Here is a 12,161-nt window from a genome sequence, read left to right as displayed (position 1 = left end):
CCCTTACCCTTACCCTTACCCTTACCCTTACCCTTACCCTTACCCTTACCCTTACCCTTACCCTTTACCCTTACCCTTACCCTTACCCTACCCTTACCCTTACCCTATGCCCTGTGGCAACCCGGGGCTATGCCCTGTGGCAACCCGGGGCTATGCCCTGTGGCAACCCGGGGCTATGCCCTGTGGCAACCCGGGGCTATGCCCTGTGGCAACCCGGGGCTATGCCCTGTGGCAACCCGGGGCTATGCCCTGTGGCAACCCGGGGCTATGCCCTGTGGCAACCCGGGGCTATGCCCTGTGGCAACCCGGGGCTATGCCCTGTGGCAACCCGGGGCTATGCCCTGTGGCAACCCGGGGCTATGCCCTGTGGCAACCCGCATATTAATCATCAGGTAAACCTGACGATTAATATGCGGGTTGCAGATAAATTGAAGTATAATAAACTATCTTTTATTTCTTTAATTGAAATCTTGAATAATTGATTGAAAGTACCTTACATTATTTTTAGTTTTGCATTTTGTCCTAACATTTTTGTCAAAGTAAACCTTGATGATTAAGAAGGGAGTAGCTTTAAATTGTTATAAAAAATTGTTTTATATCTCAGAAATTCCATTCTTGATCAATTGAATGAAGTTTAAAAAAAGTATAAAATACATTTTGCATTATGGGCATGAGTATTTATATATGAAAACTTCTGTGAAGAATAATTATTTTTACTATATTAGATAGAATTGATTACCTAGTTTTTAAAAAAAAACTTTGATTTACAGAGATCGAATTTTATTAAATTACATGTGATTTTATATGGAATATATTAACTCAGAATTACTCTAAAAATAAACCAAATTACTAATAGAACAATTGATTCTATTATTGATTAAATATTGATTGATTTATTTACTCATTTATTCATTAATTCATTGATTTAATTATGTATTCTATTCTTTCAATGTATTAATATATTTATAAAGTTTGAATGGATACATATTTTTATATTCATTTTTTTAGAATTAATTCATTTATTAATCATAGATTCCAAAGTAAATGAATCATATCAAGTCGTGTGAATCGAATAAATAAATATCATTTATTATTTTAAAACTGAAACTATATGTTTCATTCTTGATCACCACTATTCCAAAGTATGTAGTTGTTGATATTCAATCTATCCTATTGAATGACATCTTCTTTCAGTATCTGTTATCTAAATTTATAATTTCCTAAATGATAATCAATATATATAATAGTAACATTCTATTAATTAATAAATCTTTTTTCTAGAATCATTTTTCTTCTTCTAATTCTTTCCTCTTACTTAATTGAAGCATTGTCTTTTAATAACCATTCGGTTTGTTCTTCATCTTCATCCTCTGGTTTATTTGGAGTGATTTGTTAGATGTTGCTTGAAAATCTTCGTTGGCCATTTGAAGTGGTGTCATATCTGGTTGTTTCTGTTTCTCTTGCAATTTTTTATTATTTACTTGTTGATTTTGTTGTAACTTTCTATTATCTACTTTTGGTTGTTGTTGTTGCTGTTGCTGCTGCTGCTGATGTTCATATTCAACTTGTTGTTGATGTTGCTGTTGTTGATATGCACCATAATTTCCTAAATTATAATCAATAAATGTTTAGTAAATTCTAGTAATTAATAAATTAATGTTTCTCTTACTGTTAATCTATCTGTAGCAATTTAAAGATTGTTGATGTCGATTATTGTAATCCAAATGTAAATTATTTGGAACATTCGATCACTCTTGCTCGATATTGACTATATCTTCTTGTCAGATGGTAGTTGCTGCATTGACTTTTATCAAAGTGTTTCACATCTTAGCCAAAGAGTCGATCACCGCTATTGTCCTATCTCACATAGCTTCTAAAATAAGTATCTATCTTTGAGAGTATGGTCAATCTAATATCTAATATTCATTCATCAGAACCAACCACTCAACTAATATATTGACATTGCTGTCAATAAAAGATATCTAACCAAACGTAGAATATTCTGTATCTATTAATAAATTAATATTAGTTTGTTAGTTTAGTTTAGCTTTATAGGAATGATCATTATCTCAATATTACTCTTCAAGTTTACTTTTTGTGTTCTAAAAAGATACATATTGAAGAGTGAGACAATATAATAGACAAACAATACTGAAATCATTGACTGAGCTTACATTTGAATTGAATCTTATAACTCATTACTTTCTTTAAATAAATAGGTTTCATCTAAAGATAAACTATATTTTGGTATAGTGTCTATTAATAACGATCTTAAGATTAAAATGAAAGTAAAAAAAAAAAAAAAAAAAAAAAAAAAAAAAAAAAAAAAAAAAAAAAAAAAACCATTTAAATGAATGACTTTAGAACTGTCATTTATTAGTTTGTTTTTTCTGTTTATAATAAGAATGAGATCATTTCGAACATATAAACATTACAGAAGGGTTTTATTATTTTTAGTCTTATTTATTGTAATATTTATTTTTATTTATTTAAAGTTATTTACAGAACATTTCAATCTGATTTATGTCGGTATGTTAAATTAATTGTCGAAGATCGATTTGCAATTTAATTTATATTTTTAAACAACAAACAGATGGAAAGATACATGTTTTTGATAATGGAAATGGTATAAGGCAAATAAAATTTAGTATAGATGGATTCCGACAGTCCGAGGTCAAAACAGGAGATGTAGAATACCTACCAATAGCTTATACAAGAGCAGTCGTTTCATCACTGATATTCCTAACGGATGTACCAAAATCTATTTTGTTGATTGGCCTGGGTGGAGCTACCTTCCCATCATATCTAAAGAAACACTTTTCACACTCAAAGATCGAAGTGGTGGAGTTGTTCCAAGGAATGGTTACGGTTGCAGAGAAATATGGTAACTTCAAACAAGATGAAAATTGTATAGTAATCATTGACGATGCAGCAGATTTTATCAATAAGAATCACAATAAGAAACAATATGATTTGATCATTCAGGATGGTTGTTCGATTGCACCTTGCCCTCTGTTGATATTGGATACTTTCAAGAAACTTTCTTCGATGCTCACACCCAATGGAATCTATATACAGAATCAAATTGGAATGGACCCACCCGTTATAAAAAATATCAAAGATTCATTCAAGGATTTCTATTATGTAGAATCAAAATCTATCAACCAAGTAAGTTCAAAATATAATCATATCGAATCAACCAACATAGTAATTAATAACTTTACATTTTTTTATAAAAATAAATATAATAGGTTATTGTAGCACACAACAGTGATAGAATATATACAAAGGAAAACCTAATACTACGAGCTCAAATGTATCAAGCTGCAGAGAATCCTACTTTCAATGTTGTCGAAGAATATGCAAGGAACTATAAGCGATTAACTGATATAATGATAAACTCTGAAAACTATTTAGAATACAAGTGAGGAGATCATATTTCACAAAAGCGATTAGTAGATAACATATAATATTTAAATCATCATCATCGCTTGTCACTAAAACAAATGTAAAATAAAATCTTTAGATATAACTATTCATAATTTTTTTTTTCAATAAAAAAAACACATTTACAAAATGATTTATTGTATTATTAAACAGGAGGGTTTTAATTGGAATTCAACAAATGAATCTGAAGATTTCTCTTTTATATCATTGATCCAACCATACCTTGTCCACATAGTGCAACCTTTCTAGTGTAGGTAAACTTGCTCCATTTACCAGTTGGAATATCGTAGGCATAGTTGTCGTTTTGATCAAAGAGATAGATACGAGTCTTTGAATCGTAGATTAGTGTTGGTCTACAGGTGGTGTTTGTCAAAGGTGGGAATTCAAGAGTTTCAAACTTCTTGGTGGCAAGTGTGAATCGCTTAAAATGGGTAGAAGTGATATAGTAGATTGATTCATAACGGCCATCGATGATTGCACCTTGAACCAATCCACCAGCGCCGAGTGAAGAATAAACAGTACAGACATTCTCAACTGTATCGTAGACTTCTATTTCCTTGCATGCACGTCCGTTGACGACTTGTCCACCAACCAAATAGATGTATCCATTCAACGGATCAAAGCATGGGTAGATGGTGTACTTGTGACGAGTGAGATTGTTGAGGTGTTCGATCTGTTTGGTCGAGGTGTTCATTCTCTCGATACGATGAACGATTTGGTGGTATTGTTTGGTTTCCTCGAGAACTTTACCTCCAAAGAGATAGACATACTTCTTACCGTCGTATTGGGCTGCGATACCACCACCTCCACGATTGAGTTTCTCCAACGATTTGTCCCATTGCTGTTTGGCAAGATTGAATCTACGATAGGTTGTGATTGTATAGTTACCACCAAACACATAGATGTACTTGCCATCGGTGATACACGAGGACGATACGAAAGGAACACCATCAGTGGTAGACAGTCCCTTCGATGAGATGAAACGCCATTCGTTCTTATCGACATCATACTTGTAGATCGACGAAAGATCAGATCCATTCTCGTTCCATCCACCAATAGAATAGAAATACTTGAATCCTTCGTTGGCCGAAAAGTGGTTGGTAATGTTGAGACGGTTGTCACGCAGAGTCTTGGCAGCTGGTGGAGCAGAGGTAGATGGAGCGGCAACAGTTGGTGATGACGCACTTGGTGTTGTGCTGGTACTTGCTGGTGGAACGGTAGACTTTTTGGTGGAAGTAATCAATCCAAGTGATTGCACTTCCTTAGTGATCATACTTCTCTTGTCAATGTCAACCTTTAAATCAAATTGAATGGTTAGATCGACGGGTGGATCGTGTTCGATACGTGGAATCTGTTTGATATGGGAGTAGTTATCGAGGAATTCGAATCGCTTGTTATCAAAGAGTTCCTGTGGATTGGCGGTCTGGTAGGATTTTGATGGTTCCAAAAGTGGGTCAGCCTGAGTCAACTCACGGTCCAACTGGCTCATACGCTTGATTAGTTCAGCCTTGGATTGCTCGTATTCAGTCTGAATCTCTTTCTCCAACTTCATCTCGCGTTGCTTGATGAGGAATTGCAAGTCTTTGAATTGCTCGACAATAGAGGAACGACAAGATTTAAAATTGTCTTCGAGTTGCTGTAGCATCTTGGAGAGATGTTGACGTTCGTCCTTGAGTACTGTGGTATTTTCAGTGAAATTAGAGACTGTTGGTAGCAATGCGCACAATTCCTCGACATTGAGCTTGTCTATGGTTTGGTGTTGCTTGTGTGATTCCTTGGTACATTGCTCACAGATCACTAAATAACAATCCTTACAATAGGCATCACACATTCGATCGGAATGACTAAGACATTTTCTATCTACAACTAAAACTGGTGGTTTTAAATCTGTTGCTATGGTTGGTGGTAGTGGTTGTGGTGTTTGTATAGTTGTCGTTATAGGTTGTTCTATATTTGTTTCTTTTTCATTTTTTGTTGAACCTTCATTTGGTTGTTGTTGTTGTTGTTGTTGTTCAACATTGGTATCTGGTGTTGGTGTTGGTGTGGTTTGTTGTATGTTTACATTGTCATTATTATTATTTTCATGAATTTTTGAATCTTCCATTTTTTAAAAAATGTAAATACCAAAATAAATATACAATGATCTATATGGTTATTCTTTATTAAAAGTATATAAATAAAGATAAATTGTAATATAATAATAAATAAAAAGAATTAATTAAATAAAAGATTAAAATTCAAAAATTTTTTAAGAAATTTTTTGTTTTTTTAGATTAATGGGGTTTCAATCAACCCACTTCAATAAAAAAAAAAAGTCTTTTCTAATAAAAATAAAAAATCTGATAACAAAAACTCATAAATGTTTGAAAATCATTTTATTATTAAGTTGTTTATTCTTTGTTTCAAAAAAAATAAAATAAAATAAATAGTGTTATATGATAACAAAAAAAATGTAGTTGTAGATTCTTATAAGGAGTTTCATTTTCCACGATAAAAAAAAATAAATGAAAAATAAAAAAATCTTGTAAAAAAAAAAAAAAAACGTGTTTGAAATTTCTTATTATATATTGCTTTGCATTATTACTCTTTGTCGTCAATAAAGTTTGTTAGTAATTGAAAAGGTTTAAGTTTTTGTCAAAAAAAAAAAAAAAAGTCCAGATAATATTTATCAAAAGTAATATGTCGGTCGTAGGTGAAAAGATCATTTATAACACTAAAACCTATTGTCCAAAATGTACACTCGTTGATAGAAAAGGTTTGGTGTTGACCGATGCTCAGGTTGTGTCAAAGTCTGACAATAAAGTATACCTGAAATCAATATGTTCAAGACATCCTTCACACTACACATTGTATTGTTCATCATTAGATTTCTTTAATAGAGTATGTCAAATAGAACCAACTCTTTGTTTTATAAAGTTTAAATATTAATTAAATATAAATATTAGATATCAAGTTATTCATTTGAATTGAACGATAAGAAACAAAGTCAAGATATAGAGGATCTTTACCAAAAATATAGCAATGGAACTAACAATAGCAATAATAATGGTAGCAATGCGACTGTACAGCAATCATTGATTATAGAGTTGAATATATTTCAAAACAATATATTCTTGAATGACGACCAAATATTAAATAATATTAAACAGTTTCAATCTATGTACCAAAAGAATAGGAAGGTATGGCTTTGTTTTCAGTATTTTTTGGTGATCTGTAATTATTAATTTTCGATTTTAACTGTTGTAGTTTGCTCTCAAAGTTATGGCTAAAGGAAGTAACGACGTACAGACAATCAATGACAAAGTTATTTATATTGCATCTTTATTGGTTGGATATCCTATTTTGGTGGAGGTGACAGTGGAACGTTTGAATCTGTTGGGTAACTTGGCAAATAGCTGCTTCCTGCTGGGCAAAGTTTATCCAGCTTTGAAATACTTTTTGAAGCAAGGTGATGAAGAGTTGTTTATCAAAGACATGCACAAGCTACTTTCGATCCTTTCAGAGTACACTGGTATACAGGCAGTGATCACGATTGCACTGGAACGAAAGTTTGCCAATCTCACCCAGATTCTGCAGTTGCTGAGATCCAAGAACGAATTGATCAGAATCATCATATTGTCATTGGAGCGGCCACCCAAAGAGATTGTTTCATCACTGCAAAAGAAGATGGTCATACAGAGCAATCAGTCGACGTCGACCACTTCAGCCACTACAGCATCGTCTCTAACTCTGGAAGATGCAGAATCGCCTGACCTTCAGATCAACTGCAACGACCCATATGAGTTGATTCAAGAGGTGGAGCGAGCAACCGAGCGTTCAATTACATCCGACGACTTTTATCCGGTGAATGTTGGCAGTGGTTTGGAGCCACTGCTCAACTTGATGGGCTATGGAATGTTCAGTATTAGACCATCTGCATTTTGTGGATTCGCCACTATCCTTATGAACACTGACACCATCACATCACGACCTATCAACAGACTATTCAACATTGGTAAATTCTACCGTGAAGTACAACCATTACTGCCTTCACTCGACGAAAAGATTGGATTCTTTAATGGCTTAAAATTGAAATCGGTAAGTAAATAAAAATGAATGTGTACAAACAATTATAAAAATATGAATACTAATTAATTTTTCAATATCAAAATTAAAATACACACTAATAGATAGTAAAATCATGTCATTTAGAGAATGTACCACTACCGAATTTGTTTGATTACTTTACAGAGAAATCGAAAGCAGACATCACAAAGAAGGTGATCGATCAAACACAAATATTAATTATACACAACAATATGGATATTGCTGCTCTTGATTTAAGAAGGCGATGTAACTGTGCAGTAAATACAAAGTCTAAAGATACTTTTGTTTCATCTTGTACTGGTTGTATTTGATTTTAATTCTAGAATAAATGACAATATTTAAATAAAAAAAAAGACATGATTTTATCTATTTTAATAATATTATTTTAAATCATGAATTATTTATTCATCACATAATTCACCTATATATACAATTCCTTCAGTTTTACCATCCTCTGACATGTCCAACATTTCGAATGGTTCGTCTGTATTGTGAAACTTCTCAAAAAGCTCAGAGCAATCTTTACCAGCATGGTCAGCAATGTATTGGTCATTGATACCCTCACCTGGGTGAAGGGCATGGAAGTGACTGACATCATATACCTATTTTACAAACTAATATTAGTATAAACGAGCAAAACCACAATATAAGTTTCCTTCAATTCTATTAACGATTTGGAAAGTACCTTTGAGTTGACAATGATCCAACAATCACCTCTTGTATTATGTTTAGCAACTTCTGCTCTAGTAACCATTATTTAATATTAATTATTGGTTTTGTGAAATATGAATAAATAAGGATAATAAACAAAACTAAACTATTTTGGGAACTGAAATTTTATCGTCTTCATTTGTTTTATAAACAAATGAAAAATAATCTTGAAAAAAAAAAAAAAAAAAAGTACAGAATTTGTTCTGTTTAAAAGTGTTGTTATTCAACATTTTATTAGTAATGTTTAAAAAAGTTATGAATAGTGAAGCTTAATTGAATATTTATTTATTTCTTTTTTCCTTTTGGTGCCTTTGTATGTACCTCTGGCAATTTCAATGGTGCCTTCAATTTGAAGTCTCTATATTGTTTATCTCTAATTACGTTACATCCAACTCTTGAGTAATGCTTTTCAAGTCTAAGATAAAATAATCGATTAATTAGTAAACAAAATTATTATTGTGTTTTTATCTTTTGACTTACTTATAATCTGGTATCTTGAATGCTTCAGCAATTAACTTTACCATCTCTGATTTGACAGAGAAGTTCTCGAGATGTAGTGAAATAATGACAACATAATTCATAAGTCTGGCATATTCCACATCACCAATCTTGTGTTTACTATAAAATTTTTTTACAATTGTTAGATTTGCTGCCTCGATCAGCGAATGTAATGAACTAGTTTATACATACAATTTAGATTGTTGCTGAGAAAACAGATACAACATATGCTTAATAACATCATGTGGAACCTTATATTGCTTCAAACCATCTTCAAGGGTGAGTGATCTCTTATTTACTGCCAAACTATAATAATGAATGAATAAAAGGAATGAATAAAAGGAATGAACATTAAAATGGTTTAGTTTTAATTAGCTTACAGTTGAAGATAATAAAGATAAGTAAGAATTTTACTCTCGTGCTCAATGTCATCTTGATCTTTGTCATTATTGACCAATTCGTCTTGATCGTTTCTCTTTTTGGTGTAGAGCAGATTTGTAAGTCTCTTTTTGATATAGTTTGGTAAGTCTTCTGGTGCATTATCATTCTTTGCATAGCCAATGAATGTCTCTGGGTTAATAGCAAAGTATACTTCTTGTGGCATAACTTTTCAAGATGAGGGTGTGTGTCGATTAGATTAACGATACTTATTAACTCGATTATTATTTGCGATTTATACATACTCTCTTCGATTGGGTAGATCTCCTTTGCATCGACAGCCTCCAAATTGAATACAGGCAAATCTTGATTCTTCTCTTCGACTACATCGGTTAGATTCTTGTTTTTAGCAGTGTCGGCCATCTGTTTGGTCTTCTCACTGTCGAGTGTACCCAAATCTTCAGACTCGATCTTGTGAATGATCTTCTTGGAGAGTTTAGAACCAAAGCTGGTCGACAACAATTTAGATTTGTCCAAGAATGACAATTCATCTGTATTCTCTTCCTCTCTCTTGACATATCCAATGATCGATTGATTCACTTGACAAACATCTGGAATTGGAATCAAATCTATTTTACCTGTTTTTTCATTATATTTACCAATTACAAGTCTAACAATAGTTGTTTTATGATTAGTTTTGTTTGATATACTGATATCATTCTTTACATACTTTTGATTCTTTTGTTGTTTATTGTTTGATGTTGAGAATTCTGTTTCGTATTCGATTGAGTCTGTATTTGATATTAATACACGTTGTTTCTTATTTTCATTGGTCAATGATTTAAAGTGTGTAGATTTATCATTGAGGTAGTGAACAGGTGGTGCTCCACTACGGAAATTCAACACACATGGTGCACAATCTCCTAGATCATCTACAACTTTAAATGATAAACTTCTTTTTGACATGCTTTATTTATCTATTTTAATTAATAAATAATAATATCTATAAATTTATAATCTAAATTAAAGTCTATCTTTAATCTAGTTGTTTATAATTAATGATGAAAAGTAAATAAAACACAAATAAATAGTGATCCCTAATTAAAGAATAATGAAAAACATCTAATCGTTCGTTTTTTTTTTTTTTTTAAAATAAATTTTAAATTTTTTTAAAAATTGATTTTTTTTGTTTTATAAATCAGTAAGATTTATTATTAATAAGTTACATAATTATACAATCATTTTTCTCTATATTGTAGTTACTTTTTCTTTCTGATTTTCTAAGACTTTTGAGATCAATATTTTTGTTGTATGAGGGATCTAGTTCGAAATTCTCGATTGCGACATTGGTAAATCCTTCGGTTCGGTTCAAGAGGAGGAATTCCACAACTTGGTAATGGTTATTGGAAAATGAAAAGTCAATTGCATCGGTTGTACATCCTTCACTCCGATTTTCATGTAGGAATTTCACAATCTCCAGGTGGTTGTTAGCCGCCGCGAGATCCATTGCTTTATCTGTAAAAGACTCTGTGCGATTCAGGGTAAGCCAACGAACCACTTGCAGGTGACCATGCTTAGCAACCAAATCCATTGCCTCTGGAGAAATTTCCAGTGAGTAGTACTCAAAGTAACGCTCTTTTAGATAATCTAGAATATTGAGTCTCCCAGTGGTTGCTGCTTTTTCAAGGGTGTATGCTTCACACTGATGTGTACTATTCTCAATGAGGTATTTAATGACTTCCAAGCAACCATGTTCCACTGCCGTATTTAATATTTCACATGTGGAAGGATCGATTGGATGATCCACGGTTTCATTGGCCCACTTTACAGTTTCTACCGATTCACTTGTGACTGCTGCTAGTAGAGTATATTTATTGATCTTGAAATCATTATTTGAATCTTTTAACTGTTGGTACAACCATTTTGCTACGTCCAAACGATTGTTCTCCAATGCGAAATTAAGGCAGAGATCAGAGATTGGTAATGAAATAAGATGTTTTTTCATGATCTTTAATACCTCCAAGTGTCCTCTGGATGCAACATCTGCTATCAAAGATTCGCTGACACTGACTATACCAAGATTATTATTCTTATCAAGCAGATAGTCAACTATTTCTGCATGACCTTTGATGACAGATATCTCTAGGGCAGTGGGACAGTCATCCTGAGCTTCTTTTCTATTCGCTAGGAGATACTTTACGATGTCGGTATGGCCATTGGAGGTGGAGCCTCTCAATGCTTCAAAGTTGCATCCTTCACTTCTATTTTCATGTAAAAACACAACAACACCGAGGTGTCCATTAGTTGCAGCGGTATTCATCGCGTCCTGACTGGCCAGCGAACGCTCTTCATTTAAGAACATCACAATATCTAAATATCCATTGCCAGCAGCTTGATCCAAGGCATTGTAGTAATTAGATTTTCCATGAGAGAATGGTGATAGGTGTTCGAATAGATATTTGATTATTTCCAAATGTCCGGCTTTGGAGGCATGACATATTGATCTCTGAATATCGACATCTTTCATAAGGTAGTAATCCTCACCGAGTATCTCTCTAAACTGTCCAATAACTAACTTGACAATATCCAGATTTCCAGACTCTACAGCACCCATTAAACCAAATTCGAAACTCATTGGATACCTCTCTAGGTTCTCAATTAAATAGTAAAATATCTCTAAATATTGATGTTTTGCAGCGAAACCCAACTCCATTCCACTAAAATTTGAGAATAATCCTGAGATAACAATATTGTAATGTCCTCTTTGAACAGCAATTGTACTATATTGTCCAGTAAAATCACTATCTAACTGATTTCGATGAAATGTTGAATCTAATGCATCTAAATATCCATAGTAAACTAAAGCATAGGTAGATAGTTTGTTCAACTTTACACTTTGACCTACAGGACTTTCATTCTTATTTATATGATGTACAAAACTAAATATAATCTTTCTAACAGTTATATTATTAATAGTCTTTCTAAATATATTAAATAATTGATCATTCATATTTACAGCTTATTAATTAATAAAATATTTT

General features: G+C 32.6%; 7 protein-coding genes across 7 annotated transcripts; 3 read left to right on the top strand and 4 right to left on the bottom strand.

Moving 5' to 3' along the window:
* Positions 1–497: 497 nt before the first annotated feature.
* On the bottom strand, positions 498–2,199 carry PPL_06475 (uncharacterized protein; the record flags this gene model as incomplete). Its single annotated transcript, XM_020577331.1, has 5 exons — positions 498–568; positions 655–694; positions 1,482–1,606; positions 1,988–2,008; positions 2,175–2,199. Coding segments are annotated over 5 exons (282 nt in total), but the record flags the coding sequence as incomplete, so codon positions are not given.
* An 83-nt stretch (positions 2,200–2,282) lies between these two features.
* PPL_06474 (spermidine synthase) lies at positions 2,283–3,428 on the top strand (the record flags this gene model as incomplete). The annotated part of the gene is made up of 4 exons (XM_020577330.1): positions 2,283–2,288; positions 2,496–2,529; positions 2,654–3,168; positions 3,252–3,428. The coding sequence occupies 4 exons, from the start codon at positions 2,283–2,285 to the stop codon at positions 3,426–3,428; spliced, it is 732 nt and encodes a 243-aa protein (XP_020433004.1).
* Positions 3,429–3,646: 218 nt separating this feature from the next.
* PPL_06473 (uncharacterized protein) lies at positions 3,647–5,551 on the bottom strand (the record flags this gene model as incomplete). Its single annotated transcript, XM_020577329.1, has 1 exon — positions 3,647–5,551. The coding sequence occupies one exon, from the start codon at positions 5,549–5,551 to the stop codon at positions 3,647–3,649; it is 1,905 nt and encodes a 634-aa protein (XP_020433003.1).
* Positions 5,552–6,126: 575 nt separating this feature from the next.
* Positions 6,127–7,199, top strand: PPL_06472 (uncharacterized protein; the record flags this gene model as incomplete). The annotated part of the gene is made up of 4 exons (XM_020577328.1): positions 6,127–6,327; positions 6,393–6,626; positions 6,694–6,908; positions 6,950–7,199. The coding sequence occupies 4 exons, from the start codon at positions 6,127–6,129 to the stop codon at positions 7,197–7,199; spliced, it is 900 nt and encodes a 299-aa protein (XP_020433002.1).
* Positions 7,200–7,341: 142 nt separating this feature from the next.
* Positions 7,342–7,844, top strand: PPL_06471 (uncharacterized protein; the record flags this gene model as incomplete). The annotated part of the gene is made up of 2 exons (XM_020577327.1): positions 7,342–7,524; positions 7,617–7,844. 2 exons carry the CDS (start codon positions 7,342–7,344, stop codon positions 7,842–7,844), a joined length of 411 nt encoding a protein of 136 aa, XP_020433001.1.
* Positions 7,845–7,934: 90 nt separating this feature from the next.
* PPL_06470 (cytochrome b5-like heme/steroid binding domain-containing protein) lies at positions 7,935–8,287 on the bottom strand (the record flags this gene model as incomplete). The annotated part of the gene is made up of 2 exons (XM_020577326.1): positions 7,935–8,135; positions 8,219–8,287. The coding sequence occupies 2 exons, from the start codon at positions 8,285–8,287 to the stop codon at positions 7,935–7,937; spliced, it is 270 nt and encodes an 89-aa protein (XP_020433000.1).
* A 242-nt stretch (positions 8,288–8,529) lies between these two features.
* rpa49 (putative RNA polymerase I subunit) lies at positions 8,530–12,130 on the bottom strand (the record flags this gene model as incomplete). The annotated part of the gene is made up of 6 exons (XM_020577325.1): positions 8,530–8,659; positions 8,725–8,862; positions 8,935–9,048; positions 9,123–9,348; positions 9,426–10,087; positions 10,347–12,130. The coding sequence occupies 6 exons, from the start codon at positions 12,128–12,130 to the stop codon at positions 8,530–8,532; spliced, it is 3,054 nt and encodes a 1,017-aa protein (XP_020432999.1).
* Positions 12,131–12,161: the final 31 nt, after the last annotated feature.

Source organism: Heterostelium album (assembly GCF_000004825.1).
Source record: "Heterostelium album PN500 unplaced genomic scaffold PPL_contig15, whole genome shotgun sequence".
NCBI lineage: Eukaryota > Evosea > Eumycetozoa > Acytosteliales > Acytosteliaceae > Heterostelium > Heterostelium album.
Note: the sequence above shows the minus strand (reverse complement) of the source record. Positions and strands in the feature narration are given on the sequence as shown.